Source organism: Alligator mississippiensis, chromosome 9 (genome assembly GCF_030867095.1).
Source record: "Alligator mississippiensis isolate rAllMis1 chromosome 9, rAllMis1, whole genome shotgun sequence".
Taxonomy (NCBI): domain Eukaryota; kingdom Metazoa; phylum Chordata; order Crocodylia; family Alligatoridae; genus Alligator; species Alligator mississippiensis.
Window position 1 is genome coordinate 71,658,870 of NC_081832.1, and position 17,218 is coordinate 71,676,087.

At 43.3% G+C, this 17,218-nt stretch overlaps 1 protein-coding gene across 1 annotated transcript; it reads right to left on the bottom strand.

Annotated features, from left to right (window-relative positions):
- Positions 1-13,050: 13,050 nt before the first annotated feature.
- SMIM32 (small integral membrane protein 32) lies at positions 13,051-16,382 on the bottom strand. Its single transcript, XM_059712876.1, has one exon. The coding sequence runs from the start codon at positions 15,317-15,319 to the stop codon at positions 14,999-15,001; it is 321 nt and encodes a 106-aa protein (XP_059568859.1). The 5' UTR covers positions 15,320-16,382; the 3' UTR covers positions 13,051-14,998.
- Positions 16,383-17,218: the final 836 nt, after the last annotated feature.

Sequence of the window (17,218 nt, forward strand, 5' to 3'; positions counted from 1 at the left end):
CTAGGCACCCGTGTCTGAAAACTGTTTGAGTCGTAAAGGCCTACTTTTGGAAGTCCTACGCCCAGTGTTTCTGCTTCATCCCAGGAGCGACTGAATTGCGATTTCCTGGAGATACTCGGGATCTCAACCTGGATCGTGCCTATCGCTACAGCCTGCCTACACAGAGAGCATGGCTCCTGATGGGGTGCACTGGCGCTTTCACCCCAATGTACCCCCTATGCGCTGCCCCTGCCGGAAGTGGACCAGAACTACTTCTGGTCCACTTCTGGGTTTGCTGCCAAGTGACTGGGGACAGCCCCCCACTCCTGTGGGATGCTCCATGCACCCCAGCATCGCAGCATTCACGAGCCGCCTGGTACCTCGGGTATATAGAAAAAACATTTAAAGCTGTCTCTATGTCCAAATTGCCGAATCTTTCCAAATTGATTCGAAGGGTTCTGATTCAATTCGGAGAGATTAAAGGGTCCTCTGATTCGATTTGGAGATTCGGCCACTGAATCGGGCTGAATCTCCGTCGAATCAAATCAGGGTCCGAAGCCTTGCGCAGCCCTATTAACTATACCTTTCCCCTGAGCGTGCATGACGGTTTGCCAACATGGGCTGGAGGATTCAAGTGCTAAAAGGCTGTTTTTAAGTTTTCACTGCTTTGAAGGAGGAAAAAAAGGTGGTTAAATACAACAAAAATGCTCTTTAATTCACCTCATGGAATGAATAGATCTAAATGAAGTGCATACCACAAGGTAAGAGCTTTGCATTATTACTGTGAATTCCCTTTGGCATTGCTCATGTGTTAGCTACTTCAGACAAGAAACACTCTTTTTAAGCAGTGAAGATGCAAACAGGTAAAATAAGCGCTGCGTTGACCCTCTCAGCTCCTTACTGAAAACCAGTGAGAGGAACATGCAAGGAACCTGTGCCTTATCTACCTGCACATTGAGATCTGAGCTATTTGCTTCACTTTGAACATTGGGTTAATCTGGAATGAATTATTGCCATTTAGTCCAGCATAGTATAGGTGTGGCTGCCTTGTAAATGTAAATGCACCATCTATGGTGCCTGTTGCTCAAGGCACCACTCGGAAAGTATCTCAACTCTTGGCTTTCACTTTCTTTTCTGTAGTAAAAAAAAAAATAAACGGAGCAAGGTTTCTATGATAAAGAACGAAGAAAGACCACAACAGGTCAGAATTTTTTAGATGCTATGGAAATCTTTGAAATCTCTGGGTTTATCTTGTGAATCATGTGCAAGTGTTTGCACACCTAACTGCTGCTATTGAGTGGTACCCTGCAGTTGAGCAACACTGTACTATGCTGTTGATCTTTATTATGCTGTGGTCCAGGCTATGCCTGTTTTACAAACTCCGTGCAGCCCTCATACAGAGCAGTGTGACCATGCCACCTCTTTCATGTTAGCATATGCTAATCATGCCATTAACAAGTAATTAGTTCTGTGGCCCTGCTCCAAGAAAAAAGTGTAGATGTGCCGACAGGCTCGTTCTAATTGTTTCTAAATGATCTCCCCCCTCCTCCATATTCCTCAATGCAAATACTTTGCTATTGCTGTTTGTTCTTGTCTTCCCCATCTTCTAACAGAAGACGTTGAAGCAGTTTTCTTTGCTTGTGCTTCCTGTCTGGTCCTTGTCGAAACTTTATCTTGCTTGCAGTGTCGTTGGGCCACTGCTCTGCAAAAGTTTGTGCACATGTGATGTTTTAAGAAATCCTGTTGATCAGCTTGCAGGTTCAGTCTTTGCGTGATTGAGGCTTTATCTAAGTTATTGCACAAAAGGTGGTGCCTGCCCCTTTCTGCTCACATGCCTGCTGTTAACCCATTTCCGCTTGTCCCCTCCCCTGGCAGCACCCACCAAACTCTTCATGCATTTTATATAGGGGGCATTTGTACATGTATTCCTGCTTGCACCCAGGGTGCAGCGTACGTTGTAGTTTTGTGCCCACAGAGAGTGTTGATATTGAAGCTTTTTAAGGCAATGATAGCACCTGATCCATACTGCCAACAAGTTAGGGCACTCAAGGCATGCCTTAGTGGGCATGTCTACACATGCAGTAACGTGCCATAATTATGGCACATTAAGTTTAGTACCTGTAATAAGTACTAAATGTGCCATAATTGGCACTACTGCACAGTAGCGCTGGCGCATGTCTTTTAGGTGCCGCTAATGCCCCGTAGACTAATTCTACTGTGCATTAGTGCATCACAGCAAAAGCCATATTACTGCAGTAATGCACAGTGGTATTAGTCTACTGCGCTTTTTAAAGTCTCGTGTAGATGCGCCCAGTGAGTCATTAATCTATTTTCTTGGTTTATGTCTAAGAGCATACCTCAGGGATGTCCTTATAAAAGATGTTGCTTTTTCTTACTGATGTATTCAGAAATCCCACTCACCTAGGGAAAAGCAATCTTGAAAAGCTAAGCAAGGATTGTAAAGTTGCTTTCACGGCCTTCATGACTTCTGACCTGATGGATGGTGACATTCATATGTAGATCCATTCAGCAGGTTGGTATATGCCTCAGTCTGCTTTAGCATGTTGAGTCTGCATTCACTTGGGTGTGCTAGAACTGCTTTCACAAAGAGCACAGTTTGTGACAAATGCTGAATCTTCCATTTAACCTGCCAACTTCAGTATCTCAGCCTGTACGATTTAGGGCTCAATGGACAAAATATTTACAGAGTTTTTTTATGCACCAGGCTCAAGTTGCAAAAGAATCTAAATAATTCATGAAGTCAATGAACTCATGCCACCTAATCTAATTAATAGCCTACTTAAATTGCTGAACTCCCTGCTTACTCAAAATTGGTGTTGGATGCGTGGTCGCACCTTGAGACTTGGCTTCTGAAGGCAACTACTGGGTATGCAGGGTGGCAAAAAGCATATTGGATCTGATTTCAGAACATGATGGATTCTGATTTATTCTGCTTTCCGTGATTTATATAGCTGGGATCAGTTATCTTAGTCAGGAAACCTGGTGTGTTCAGTTGCAGAAAGCAAAGTATGTTTTGTTGCAGAAGGCTTAGAGAAATTCCTTGGCGTCCTTTTCAGACACTGCTGGCATGAAAAATCATTGGACTGCACTCAGCTGTGCCACTGGCTGCGATTTCCCTTTTAAATCTTAGAACAATGTTAATCTTCTGACTTGTGATGCAAAGCAAGACACCCGTTTTTGTCTGTTAAAAATGATTCCTGTACAATCCAAAATACTGGAAACTCTAATCCACTCAATTTCAGCTTGGATGTCCTTAAATTATCTGTGTGATTACAGTTCTAATGAACTAGTGTGGCAAGCTTATTGATTTTTGTTTTGTGGCTCTTTCTACGGTAGGCTGACAGGAACAGTTCTGGATGGGACAGCATGTAATATAATGTGTAGCAGAAAGCAAAGCATTGTAGCGATTGCAAGAATATGCAAATAGGGACTCGGAGCAATGCATTTATCTTCCTGTGTTTCATATTGTACAACTCGGACAGCAAAATGTCTTTCCTTTTGATTATACATCATGAATTCCCCACTCCAACTAGCAAAACTTAGAAGATGGCTCCTGAAAAATAAGTCATTTGGAGCACAGCTGAAAGCAAGCCAGCGTAGCCAGAAGCTGTTCTAGAAAATGTGGCATAAGTCTTGTGAAATCTGCTGCTGGCTCAAGACTCAGAAAAAGCCTGAATTGAAAGGAAATTCTTTGAGTCTTTTCAAAGGAAAACAACCCAGCACAGCTAACTGCAGCCCCTGCGTGAAGCAACTGTTATGCAGTCCTATCTTAATATTTCCATAGCCCCATTTCTGCCATATTGTAGACTTGCATCTGAGGATGGTCTCCTTTCCCTCTGCCATCCGTTTGATCTAAAGGAAGCTCTTTGTTACCTTCATGATTTCTGGTTTGTACCTTATATTTAAATGGTGTTCTTTTGGGCTCCCTTTTATTCATAGCCATACCCACTGTCCGTTTTCACTCTGAGAAAGCTTTCCCTGTATTTGATCCAAAGACCACTTCAGTGAGGGATCTCTTCTCTAAGAGAGCTTAGCCAATAGTTCCTTGAGTACAAATGCCAAGTAGTCTCTCAAGAAAGGGAGAAAGAAAAACCCTAGCACTTAAGTGTTCTCATTCACTTGATTTGTAAAAAATGAAGTTCTGGTCCAAGCACAAACACACAATGCTGAAATGATAGATCCTGCAGACCTTGACAGCTTCCATAATTAGGCAGCTAGTCCCTGGGGAGCTGGCTGCACTGAGCTCTCCGCTACTGTTGCACAGGACTAGCAGCACCTAAACTGGCTGTGTTTATACTACATTGGAGTCCTTGCGTGCAGTGTGGATGCACTCCTAGGTTACATTTTGACATCTCAGTCTCAGCTGTGCTTGAAAGCAGCCAATGATGATATGCCCAGAAGGACTTTACCAACTGCATCCACAGGCTAACCACAGCTTGCCAAGGAAGGCTAACCGCACCTTGTCGTGCATCCACAGATGCATCACGAGCAGGTCCAAGGAGGTGATCCTCCCCCTCTATGTGATACTGGTCAGGCCGCAGCTAGACTACTGCGTCCAGTTCTGGGTGCCACACTTCAGGAGGGATGTGGACAACATCAAGAGGGCCCAGAGGAGGGCCACCTGCATGATCGGGGGTCAGCAGGGCAGACCCTACAATGAGAGGCTACAGGACCTGAACCTGTTCAGCCTCCACAAGAGAAGGCTGAGAGGAGATCTGGTGGCTGTCTATAAACTGGCCAAGGGAGACCAGCAGGCAATGGGAGAGCCCCTGTTCCCCTGAGCACTACTGGGAGTAACAAGGAATAACGGCCATAAGTGTCAGGGTGGCTAGGAGCTGGAACCAACTTCCAAGGGAAGTGATGCTTGCTCCTACCTGGGGGTCTTTAAAAGGAGGCTAGATAGACACCTTGCTGTGGTTGTTTGACCCCAGTACTCTTTCTTGCCCATGGCAGGGGGTTGGACTTGATGATCTGCTCAGGTCCCTTCTGACCATGCTAACTATGAAACTATGCGTCTTCCAGGTTTGGCACCCAAGAGCAGGAGAAGGCATGCTTGAGAGCATGCTTCCCCCCCAGGGGACAGAGTGTAGACATGTTCTGGGAAGTCGCTACCAAATGCTCTCTGTAGGAGAAGGTACAAGACACCCTGCTGTAGACAGAAATAACCTACTTGCAGGGAGGCTTCTGACTTAACCTTCAGAAGCAGCCTTATGCCTAGTATCAGGAGAATGACATCCTAATCTGCTTGGCTAGAAACAGAAATAACACACAAACTGTTATAAGTGATTGGAAACCAGTTCAAATCTATAACACAACAGAAATTCAGTGCACATAAAGTGCTTTGAAAAGGGCCAAATCCAGTTTAAGATAAACCTGCATTGATGTAGTAGCAGACTTAACAGATTTACGTTAAATCAGTTTATCGAACTTCTGTCCCATATTCTCTCCAGATTCAAGTTAGCTCACAGTCTGCCAGCATCTCAGGATGCTTTTCACCTCCCTTGCAAACCCCACTTTGCAGGATGGGTGGGCTAGCCTTGGCCCAAGCTGTCTACTCCAGGCCACCAGGGAGGTGTGCTCTAGAGCTCCTCAGCTTCTGGCCTGAGCCTACGCAGGCATGTGGCTACATGTCCAGAATCAAAAGTGAATGTCTGTTCTCTTGCATATTGGTTCAGTCTACTCAGTTTAGACTAACCTGCAAAGATTGAATTGATTCAGCCTTGGGCTTTTTGACTGTCTGTATTTAGCCCTTGAAGTGGATGGAAGTTTTATTACTAACTTCAGTGGAGTCATGGCTGTAGTTGTAAGAATTCGTGGATTAGAATCCCATTGTGTTAGGTGCTTTGTAAATATTAGTGTGTGCTATAACAACGAGTTAAGATATCTTTCTTTATACAGATATTTTGAAATGTAACGTCTCTTATTTTTTGTGTCTTCCCCCTAAGTTCAAACAATTTCTATTGTACCTGAGACTATTGGGGAATGAGGGAATCTTCTCAGTTATAAAACTGGGTTTCCAATGTACAAAATACACTCTTCATTTCTACAACTGATTTTTACAGACTTCTGAAACTCATTTAAGTAAATTATATTGGTTACTTTTGTAAGATGTCATACTTCTTCCATGAAAGAGGTGATTTTAAAAAATGAAGTTTCAAAATGATGAAGATAACATAGTATTGTGTGTTGAGCTCTGTTGACTCACCAATTTATGGAGAAACTGATCTGGAAAGTTTAATGCTGTCTATACGTATAGAAAAATACTATGAAATGCACATGTTTTGCTTATAGTATAGTCCTTGCTTTCTAACTGAAATTTGTTGAAAGCCATCACCTTGTGGAAAATGCCAATAACATCAGCTTCTTTATTCTTTAATGAAAATGTTTTTTGCAACTGTGTGGCAATAGGCAGAAATTAGCAAGAATCAAATAAAACAGACAGTATAGTCCTGTGCTATGATCAACTGGCTATTAAGTGTGCTGGTTCTATAACAAAGGAACTGTGCTCTGAAACATGTAAAATAATAATAAAGTAGTCAATTTACTGCAAAATGAACAGATGGGCATAAAACACTGAATGCAGGGTGGGGAATGGAGGCTGATCTATCTTTGCACAAGACAACAGCCCCAGAACTAACAAGGACAAAGGCACTCTGGCTGGAATATAAGGGCCTCTTTTAAAGAGGAAGGGAGCTGTTCGAGGATGCCAGACTGATGCAGAGGTGTCTGAAGGAAGTAGGCCTGCTTCAGTCTGTCCCCTTGGTCTGGTAGGCCATTAAGGAAGTTAGGCATGCATGCAGACTAATTTCTGTTTTGACTCCTTTTTCTCTAATGGTTTTATGGCTTCTGCTAAAATCTGGTCACTTATGAAGATTTTCAGAGGCTGACCTCTGCAAGGTTGGATGCACACCATACTGCTTCCTAGCAGTATCCAACACTCAGAGGCTTCCCACTTCAAGCTTCCACCCTGGCAGTGATAAAGGCATAAGCCCTGACACCAGAGCTGATTGCACTCAAAAACCAGGATGGGAAGAGAACTAGTCTGGTTACCCAGACCAAATATAGGATATGTTACATATAGTAGAAGTCTTAAAATGCTTTCTTGGGTTATTTAATATTTCTTACTCCAGATGCCTTCAAGGCCAAAGATATCTCATGGTTTCAGGTAAATGTGTGTGCAAGTCTTTCTCTGGGTTTTTGCTAATACTGAAATCTAGTGCAACATAGTGAATACTGCCAACTTGCTTACTGCTGATTCCCATAATCAGAATTCACATACTGCAATGTGGGCTCATGTGCTACCATAGACTACTCAGTGTTACTATAGACTGTGCATAAGAGACTTTACCCCAGGGTTATTTAAAACTGTTCCTTCCCTGCATAGCAAGGTGTGTGTTTTAATCATGATAACTATCTTGAGTTAGCTTGGATATAAAACCCACATGGCGACAAGGCATTATAGCCTTGTCTAATCTTGTCTTGCAACACTCCAAGGTATTTAAGTTTCAGTGAATGTTATTCACTAAATGCCTTTGAAGTTCAAGGCCTGAGGTCTTTACCTTGATGTAGCTAAGCAAATTAAACCCCTGGTGTTCGGACTAGGCTTGACCGCAGCAACAGAGGAAGAAATTCTGTCAGTTATGACTAGGATTTCATATCAACAGGGTTACTGTAATGTAAAAACACAACTAGTTTTTAAAAAAAGAAAAGTTGCATGCTGACCATACGTACTTAGGTGAAACTCCTGTTTACTGGCATCTCCAAGCTCTCTTGGAGGCATCTTCCGACCTCCTACTAGCAAACATAAGCGAACTGACCTGACGGAGGTAATCTCCTAATGAAGACGGGCCATTTGCAGGTTTCACGTGCATTAGCAGGTCACAGAAAGCCTCAGGTTTGCCCATAGTCTTTCAGTTGACCTCCTAGGTTGTGTAGACCTCAGGTTGTAAACTGCAAGGTCTGCTCCCTCTGGGATTTTACTTGGTTAACTTTTCAGTCAACGCTCCCTAGTGGAGGCAAGAGCCAAGTGATCTCTCTTCCTGTAAAAAGGAAAAGACTTCAAGGAATTTGGTAAAGGTGAGCATGTGATATTTGGTTTTGTTCCTCCCAACCCATATTTCATTTGGAACAAACTGGTATCTGTTATAATTACCCTGTGCTTTTGCTCTGTCTGAAAAGGCTTTGAGAGGCTCTGGACCAGCATGGCTCTCTGGGGAGTAGTGACCAGAACTGGTGTCATACTCATAGGGCACGTCCAGATGTGCAGGCATGGGCAGTTCATGGTGCAACAAACTGCACATGTTGCACGTTAAACCATGCACAGTGCTGCTAATTTGCAGTGTAGGGGCAAAATTTGCTGCTGGGATTTCCAAGGGCTCTGCAGTGCAGAGAGACAGTCTCCATGTGCCACTCCCTGGATGGCTGGGGTGCAGGCTGCCTCAGCATGGGGGCTGCCTGCCAACTATCCTTGCGCTGAGGCACCCTGTGCCCCAGCCTTCTCCCCCTCCCTCTCACACCCTACAGCACGTGATGCCCAGCTGGTAGCCAGAAGGAGCGGGCACAGCCCGCAGCAAAGGGCACATTCAGGAGGTAGGGAAGGAAAGTAGCTGCACAAATTTGTACCTCTGCAAACACACACCTCTGCTCTGGACACAGCCATGGGGTATTTCAATTCTGTTCTCTAGCCAAACCTGGGATCATTACTGAGAATCAGGTCTTGCCCTTTCGCTCCTGTTCTGTACATAGCAAGGCTATCGGGCCCTGGGCAGAGCTGCAAGAATCACATGTGGATGACCTGTTGATCTACCCAGAAGTGACTGAGGATGTGACCAGGTGCCTTCATTGCTCACTTTAAACCTTCTCTGAGAGTGGTAATTTGCACAGCTTCTTCCCAGAAGGTTCCAATTTCAGGTGCTGTTTTTCTTTCTGCCGCTCATTGGCTTCACTAATATTTAAAGTGGAGCAGACAGCTCTACTATTTGATACGTTTTCAGCATTATTCATGTTGTCACTAGCATGGCATGGAGAATGCACAGCTGTAAACTCCGATTTCAGGAGGTAGGGAAGGAAATGCTGATGTTCGTAGAATCGTAGAAATGAAGGGCTGGAAGGGACCTTGAAAGATCATCAAGTCCAACCCCCCTGCTCTGGGCAGGAATCCTGCTGAGATCAAATGATCCCACCAAGGCGTCTGTCCAGTTTCCTTTTAAAGATTTTTAAGGCTGGGGATGACACCACCTCCTTGGGAAGTCTAGTCCAGACTCTGGTCACCCTTAGTGTAAAGACGTTCTTCCTTGCATCCAACCTGAAACATCCTCTAACAGTTTATGGCCATTGCTCCTTGTCCTCCCCTGGGGTGCCACAGGGCTGGCAGGGTCTGAGAGACACAGGAAGTAGTTTTCCTTTAAAATTCATGGTTTCTGTCATTTCTGGTTACCAAGTATTTTTGTTCTGAAGCATTATAAACTGTTTGGCATTCCCCTCTTGAAGTTGCAAGTCTTTTTTAGTAAACTACAGAGCTATCTGAGGGCTAAAAGCAAGCTGAATACTGTGTCATCTGACCATTCTCATGACATTTCTTTTCCTAAGGTTTCTCCAAACCCAAAAACTCACAGGAAAGTCATGAGCATCTCAAGAAAGCAGTAGCGTGGGAGGATTAACTAGAGAGAAATTTGGAACTGAGAGACTGGAAAGTAATGTCAAGGTAAAATAAAGCAGACACCAAAGCCAAATGGAGAGTTATGTCTTGGGGCCTGTTTGGCAGATTTCAAGTCTCTAGTGAACAGTTTGTTGCAGCGCTAAAAATGATCTTATTACAGAGAGGCTAGGGGAAGAAATCTCATTACGCTTCCAACAGATTAGAGCCAGAGAGATGGTTACAGTTTCACTAAACACTAAGAGAAATGTGCCCTTTGGAATAAACAGACTGTGTTCATAGGCTGAGATTTGCTAATGGTCATGGACTGAGATTTGCTAATGATATTTTTACCAAAGCCACTTCCTACTTACCTGGTGAGCAACACAGAAATCCCTGCCATGTCAAAGACGGTACAATGAATAAATAATAGTGGAGAAGAACAGTTGCAACGGAAGATAAAGCTGATGATCTCTCCCTTAAGAGGTAGTGCACATAGATGCCGTATCTTTGCATGTCTGTTTATGATTATGCACCTTAACCCAACTTTTAATAAACCTGTCTTATTCATTTACTATGCAATCTGCAGTGATGGGTGAGTTAATTTCAGAAAGGGGGAAATAGGAAGATGACAGCCCCAACTCGTGTACCGACTCCAGTAGTGTTTCCCTTTCACCTTTTCAGTCTGATTTTATTTGCTGATGTTTCAAAGCTTGAATGCATTTCCAAATATCAGGTATCTTAAGGTATTGGGTTTCTAAAGGTCCAGGAAAATGAAGGCTTGAGTCAGAGCGGCATTCAAGGGACACTGCTGGGTGTAGTGATGGAACAAAACTAAACGTCTCCCACCAACATTTCAATTGTGTTCAGATCAACCCACCTACTCCTATATAAATACCAGGTCCCACTGTACAATACATCACTGTTGGAAATCGGGGCACTCATCCTACTCAGTCGCTCCAGCTGCTATTCAGTGAAATCAGCCTTTGTAAATTGGCAAGGCCAGAAACAATCCAGAAGTGACATAATTCACAAGTGGCTAAACTTTGCTATTTTTAACAATCACTGTTTGCAAAAGTCCTCTCTCTCTTTTTTTTCTTTTCATGGAAATTTAAATTGTGGCATAGACTTGTTCTTGCTGATTTCCATTTTGAAGTACTGTCTCAGAATAGTGATTTTTCATTTCCTTTTGAAGGCGCTATCAGATGTACCCCCATAAGAATAAGGGCGATTACAGATTGCTGAGGCAGTTTCAGTCTGACACCAATTTGGAGCGCGTGATCACCGACTGCAATTTTGCCTCAGACTTTATAAACAGGCATGCTGCATCCAGCAGCCAGAGACTTCTATAGAACTGAAAAATTTAGCAGTTGTCTTTTTATCTCCCACCTGCTGCCTTGCTATGCATCTTACTTTAATGATAGACCCATGAATTCTGTGGAAGACTCGCTTCTCTCCAGGTGTCAAGCATGATGGCCAATCAGCATTTTTACCCTATAATTAGCAAGTACTCTACATGTTTTCTTTTGATTTTGCTTTTTAAAAAGTGTGCATATGGGGGGATGAGGGGGTGGACAACGGTGTTTGTGTGAGATGAACTTTAACACAAACACTGAACTGCTCCCAGGCTTCTTGGTAATTCGGCATCAGTCAGAAGTCTCTCAAATTGCTGCTGTTGGTGTCCAGGCTGTGCAGTAGGCACTGAGTCCATTAATCGCAATCAGACAGCAATGCAAACAGCCTGTCCATAAATATGCCCACCCCAATCCCCAGGCTTAAGAGCCTTAGAAACCAGGGAAGGGAGATGGACATTGCAGCATGCTTGAAATAGCCACTGTGGGTACTTCTAGGAGCAAGCACCGTAATCAAAGATCTCTTGCAAAAGCACCCCCTTATTATCCAGCCCAAGGGCCACTGCTGGCCTCAGATGTGACAGGACATCATGGTATGAAAGGCAGTTGCTCATTTAACCAGGTGCCAAACTAGTTAGGGCCATGTAGGTTCAGAACCAATAGCTTAGCATTAAGCCAAGCACTTAGAAATCAGTGCAGATCACAGAGTGTTGATCTAAAGTTTCCAATGTACTTTAGCCTGCTTATTAGTGGCAGCTTTTTGAATAGTCATAAGGTATGGTCTCAGGAAGAGCAATTTAATTTTGTGGTGACAATGGCATTGATAATTTGTGGCATTGTGTGAAATAAGGTCACACTCATCCTGCCATATGTAAAGTCAACATAATGATTGTGTCCTTGCCTTAGAATAAGGAGCATCTTAATTATGTTCAGAACAAGCCCTGCTTCAGCAAACAAGGAGGCATGAGGTTTGAGGGCTGGGGGACATGCCTTTTGTGGAGATGCTAAGGGAGGAGGGATTGGATAGCAGCCTTCAGTTACCTGCGGGTGATGACAAAGGGGATGGAGCTGGACTTCACAGTGGTGGCAGGTGACAGGACAAGGAGCAATGGGCTCAAGCTGCAGCAAGGGGAAGTTTCGGTTAGATACTAGGAAAAACTTCTCAGGGAGGGTAGTAAAGTAGTGGAACAGGCAACTCGGAGAGGTGGAATCTCCATCCCTACGGGTCTTCAAGACCTGGGTAGACAAAGCTTTGGCTGGGAGGATATAGTTGGGGCTGATCCTGCTTTGAGCAGGGGGTTGGACTAAATGACCTACCGAGGTCCCTTCCAACCCTCATTTTCGTGATTCTATGATTAGCATTAAACACAATTCGCTCCAAGCAGGGACTTTCCCTCCTTAAAGCTAAGCAGGTGCTTAAAAGCACTTCTGAATCTAAGCTGTGCCATGCTGTGTTTTGTGTGCTGGATTTCTGGTACTTTTTAAACACATGGTGTCACTTTTCCTTTGCGCTGTAGCACACTGAGACTGAATCTCTTTTTGCTGAGTTAAAGTGGCTTTTGGCAAGCAATCATATAGGAGGCCATTGTACACATGCACATTGTATGTAGGCCTTTCTGGACAGTCGCTGAAATGCATAATGTTTAATAATGAAAAATTTGCTCATGGTTTTAGTCACTCGTATACATAGTGGGGGTTGTCTGCTAACATAAGAAAACTGAATTTATGGCCAGGAAAGCCTCTCTCTGAACCTAGGTTATCTCTTTTCTGTGAATTGCCTGCCAAAATTGTGGGCCTGATCAAAAGAGGACATATATGATCTTTTCTGCACCTTTGTTAAAATGTCATTACTAGAACTTGTGAAACACATGCCATTGCTAGGAGCTGATGAAAGGCTGCAGGATTTCAGCCAGCTGTTGCTTTTGCTAAGTGCTATCTCATAAGTGTGCCAGTCGTGCGGGGTAACACCTCTTGACATCTACCTTTTAAAAAACAGAATTCTACCATTATTATTCTTGCTCGATGGAATAGTTTAATACAAGTGAAGTACAATACAATGCATCACACATTTCCAAAGATTTAATCGTTCTGTCCATAGAAACTCTTAGCCCAGACTCTGTATTCCTGGTATTTTAAGCCAAGCTCGCCTTATTTAAAAACCATTTATTGCCTCGTTTGATTACTTGATCTTCAGACCTGATTTACGCTTAGATGTGCCAAGCTAAAGACAGCTCTTAAACAGCGCTCTGTATTCCTATTTGAATAAAAATCATTGAAATTGTACCATTGTGAAACAGGGTTCAGTGAGATCAGAATGGTCCCCTTGCTGAAAAGGTCAGATTTAGGTATATTATAGCATGGCTTATCTGTCTGATGAAAAGATGAGGTGTTAACTACTTGGGTAGCATGGAAGTGTAAGTGACTCATAGAGATATTTCTTTTAAGGTAAGGAAACTTTCGAACGGGTTCCTCACCCCCTTGGCTTGTGCGCATATCTACCTACGTTACATATATTTGACCTGTGTGTAAGAGCTTCCCTTTTTGATGTAAAGGAAGCTACACACACACACACACACACACACACACAGTCTGCTTGTTAATATACTGAAACTCTGGTCCTCCTGTTAAATGTGACACCAGCTGGACCCAACTATTTGCATTGGTGTTCCACCTGTAGATGAAAGCAGAATTTGGCCTTATGTGTAGGGGCACATACACATCCATCCATACCTATGATCTGGACCTGGATGCACCACTGGATAAAAAAGGTTCTTTGCTTATTAGAGGGGTAATGAATGCTAGTCAATGTTCAGGTTTTCTTCTGCAAAATTGGCATTTTGATATTAAAGTTGGTAGATCTGTAGTATGATATATTGATCTACATGAAAAGAACCGAGTCAGTTGTCACGTTTAGACCATTAGATCATTTCATGTAGCTCTTTTTTATGATCAATTCTAATTGATAACTAATTTGACATTTCAATTTTGTCACCAGCAGTGAGTGTGGGATTAAACAATGCTGCCTTTCTTATGAAACGATACATGCTTCTGTTTCTTTCCAGATGTATTCGGTGAACAAAGGAAAACCATAATAGCATGAAAGTACCAGTCCTTATATAATTACGACTTCTAGTTGTCGTACGTTGTTCTCACATCCTAAGTTTCCATGCCTTTCTAGCATTTTCCTTTTTCCAGCCCCCTAAATGATTCCTTTGGCTTGATACCTTGGTTACAACAGCTGGCTTTTGTTGCTCTGGAAAGTTTATCCCAAGTTCTCTAACCATCTTAAGTGGTTCATATAGCAGAACTGTCGACTTAAAACCAGACTGAGGTACACAGAGCATCAAGAATGCTGGCTAGCCAAATGTCACTGGAAGAGGCTAAATAAATACAACTGTAAACATGTTTGGTTTGTTCCCCTTTATCAGACTTATCTTCCATGACGTTGGGCCATGTTTCTAGTAACAATGAGGAGAAATGAGCCTGTAAAGTAAACTGTTTTCTTCGGAGTGGAGCAGTTAAGTAAATATATTAACATTTTTTTGTACATTTTTATGCCAGAATTTTGCAAACACAGGCTGGAGGCTTCACCAGATGCATGAATTAGAGATTATTGTCAATGCAAGGACCCTTGTATAGCGACTGAATGGGTCCGTTGATGAAATTTGCATACATAGAGAGTTAAACAGCGGTTTCTACTGTATGGAACAGGGAGGAGGGCTTTTTGGGGGGTATGCTCCTCCATACATAAATTCAATATAAATAATGCTTTATCTTTTGCATCCATATTACGTCTTTATTCACCTCCACACGTATAAAGGTACAACTTTTTTGTATTTCTTTTGTTCCTGCCAAAACTTTATTTTTTTTTCCTCCCAAGACACAGACTACTATTTAAGGGGGGTTGCACACACCCGGTGATGGAAGGAAATAGCATTGTATTGCACAGGTTTGCAGGTTCATGCTACTATCAAAGCAGAGCTGCGTTTGACAATGCCTCCCCCTTCTAGTATTAGACAGCTTGCGTTTTCCACGGGCTCCTTGCTTCTCTGAGTGATCTGTCATAAGGCAGAGTCGCAAAGAAAGAATTTTTCAGCTGACAGTTAATAAAAAGCACAATTATTGTCACAGTCAAGAGCAGGAAGAAAAACAGGACTATATATGTCACCAGATCTGGCTTATTTATTTCCCCTTCTTTTAAGACCCTGGCAGTTGACATGTAAAAGGCTGAGGAGCTCACTGGTCTCTGCGTGCTGCTCAGGTAGGGGGTGTTGGTCTGTATGATTAGGTGGGCTTCGGTGGCACTGGTTGAATTTAACAATTCACTATACATGTTCTTGCTTAAATTTCCTCCACAGTAGGTGTAATAGAAAAGAGCCCACAGCAGTCAATCCCTGGTGGGGAAAGGGACCGTTCCCATTTGTAACAGGCTGAAACCCAGCTGCATTCTGCGCGGAGGGAAAAGCAGCTAATTCAATTCACTCGCATGGCTCAGTAAATGTGCTTCTTTCAGGCTTCCTAGATCGCATTTACACCATTTCCCCCACAAACAGTAAGCAGAAAACGAGACAGATACCTCTTGTTCTGGCACTTGCTCTCCCAGTTCACCTGAGCTTACGCAGCACAATGGGTCATCTGTGCAAACCGAGCTGGTCGCTTGGGATGAGTTTATAAGGTTGCCTGAATTTTCTTGGAAGAGTAGCGTGCAAGCCTCATGTGCATAGCAAAAGAGAGTCTCCCTCTTTCATGCAACCCCGTACTGTAAACCAGACAAAGAGGACCAACCACTTCAGAGAAAGGAAGGCACAACAGATTTCCAGGTGATTTTTTTTCTCCAGGGTGATGCATGCAAATCCAGCGTTAAATAGGATCCAGAGCCACCAAAAGCAGCAGTGACTTCTCTGACATCAGGCTGAATTCCCAGCAGCAATTCCCTCTCTTGGGGTACTCCTCACTGATGAACGGCTGGTCCTGTGAAGCATTAGTTGACTTTCTTGATCCCTGTTAATTGTGCGCTGTGCAGCTGGCACTAAGAAGGCTTTGCTCTCCAGATCCCCTTGTCAGGCACTTCTTTCACTTGCCTTAAAAAAAAAAAAATACAACTGCTTCAAAGTTTCCTTTGTTTCAAATGTTTGGTGGGTGCTTTTTCCTCTTAAGTTCTTTTGAAACCTTGTCCCTGATTCCAGTTCACCCCAGCTGTGACCTGGGGCTGGGATCTGAGCATAAAGATTTGTAAAATGTGACTTTTCCCTTGAAACAGAAGCTTCCCCGCAGCATCACTTGCTGCACTGTGAAGGAAAGAACTACACCGTGGTGCTGAATGTTTCTGGAGCCTGTGATGTCTTGCAGCGACTTGATGCTAAAAAGGAAGCGATCTCATCATAAATCCTCACGAGTGTTCGAGGCTCTGGGTTGAGAGTCGGTGATAAGGGAGGTGGGGGGAGACAAAGAGCACAAGCAAATTGCATTGGAGTCTTTCTTTCTACCTTAGACTTTTATTATTAAAATGGGTCTTTCCAGGGTAAACAGAAAATGTCTTTTTTTTTCTGTCTCCCCTATAAAGTCCCCGGCACCCTCTGCAGCCTGACAATTAGCATGTTAATTCTTTTTCATCAAATTGCTTTTACAGTGCTATTAGCCACTGGCTGGCTGCCAGCTCTCTTTCACAGTCCCTCACTCCAATACATCAGATAAGCATGGTTAATACTGTATTTTAACACATTGCTACTCCAAAAGGGGCGGGGGAGGAAGGTAACATTTGGTAGCTTGACAGAGGAAAGCATGAAACGTTTTTTCCTTTTCCTCAAGGCTCGGACACAAGTCAACGTTAAGGCTTCTTACGACAAGCCATCGTACCCAATGTCCTGCATGGGTAAGCATTTTAATTAACATCATAAAATAATTCTGCCTTAATGGGGGGGGAAGGGGGGGGGTTGGGCGGGAAGAAGAATCTTGCATTCAAAGAAATTTAAGAACAAAATGAATGAAGTTTCTCCTCCAAATAACAAAAAATGTCTAGGCACCATTTGGCTTGGCACTGAGATGCTTGCCAGGCCTAAAGATCCTGACTACATCCAGGAGTGTACTTGGTAGCCGTGTTGGGCTGAGACAAGAAGACGTACAAAAACTAGAACTCTTGGTTCCAAAATGATACCTTTTATTAGACCAACTGGGAAATTGCAAGAATGAAAAGGACAATTTTCTTGCGATTTCCCACTTGGTCTAATAAAAG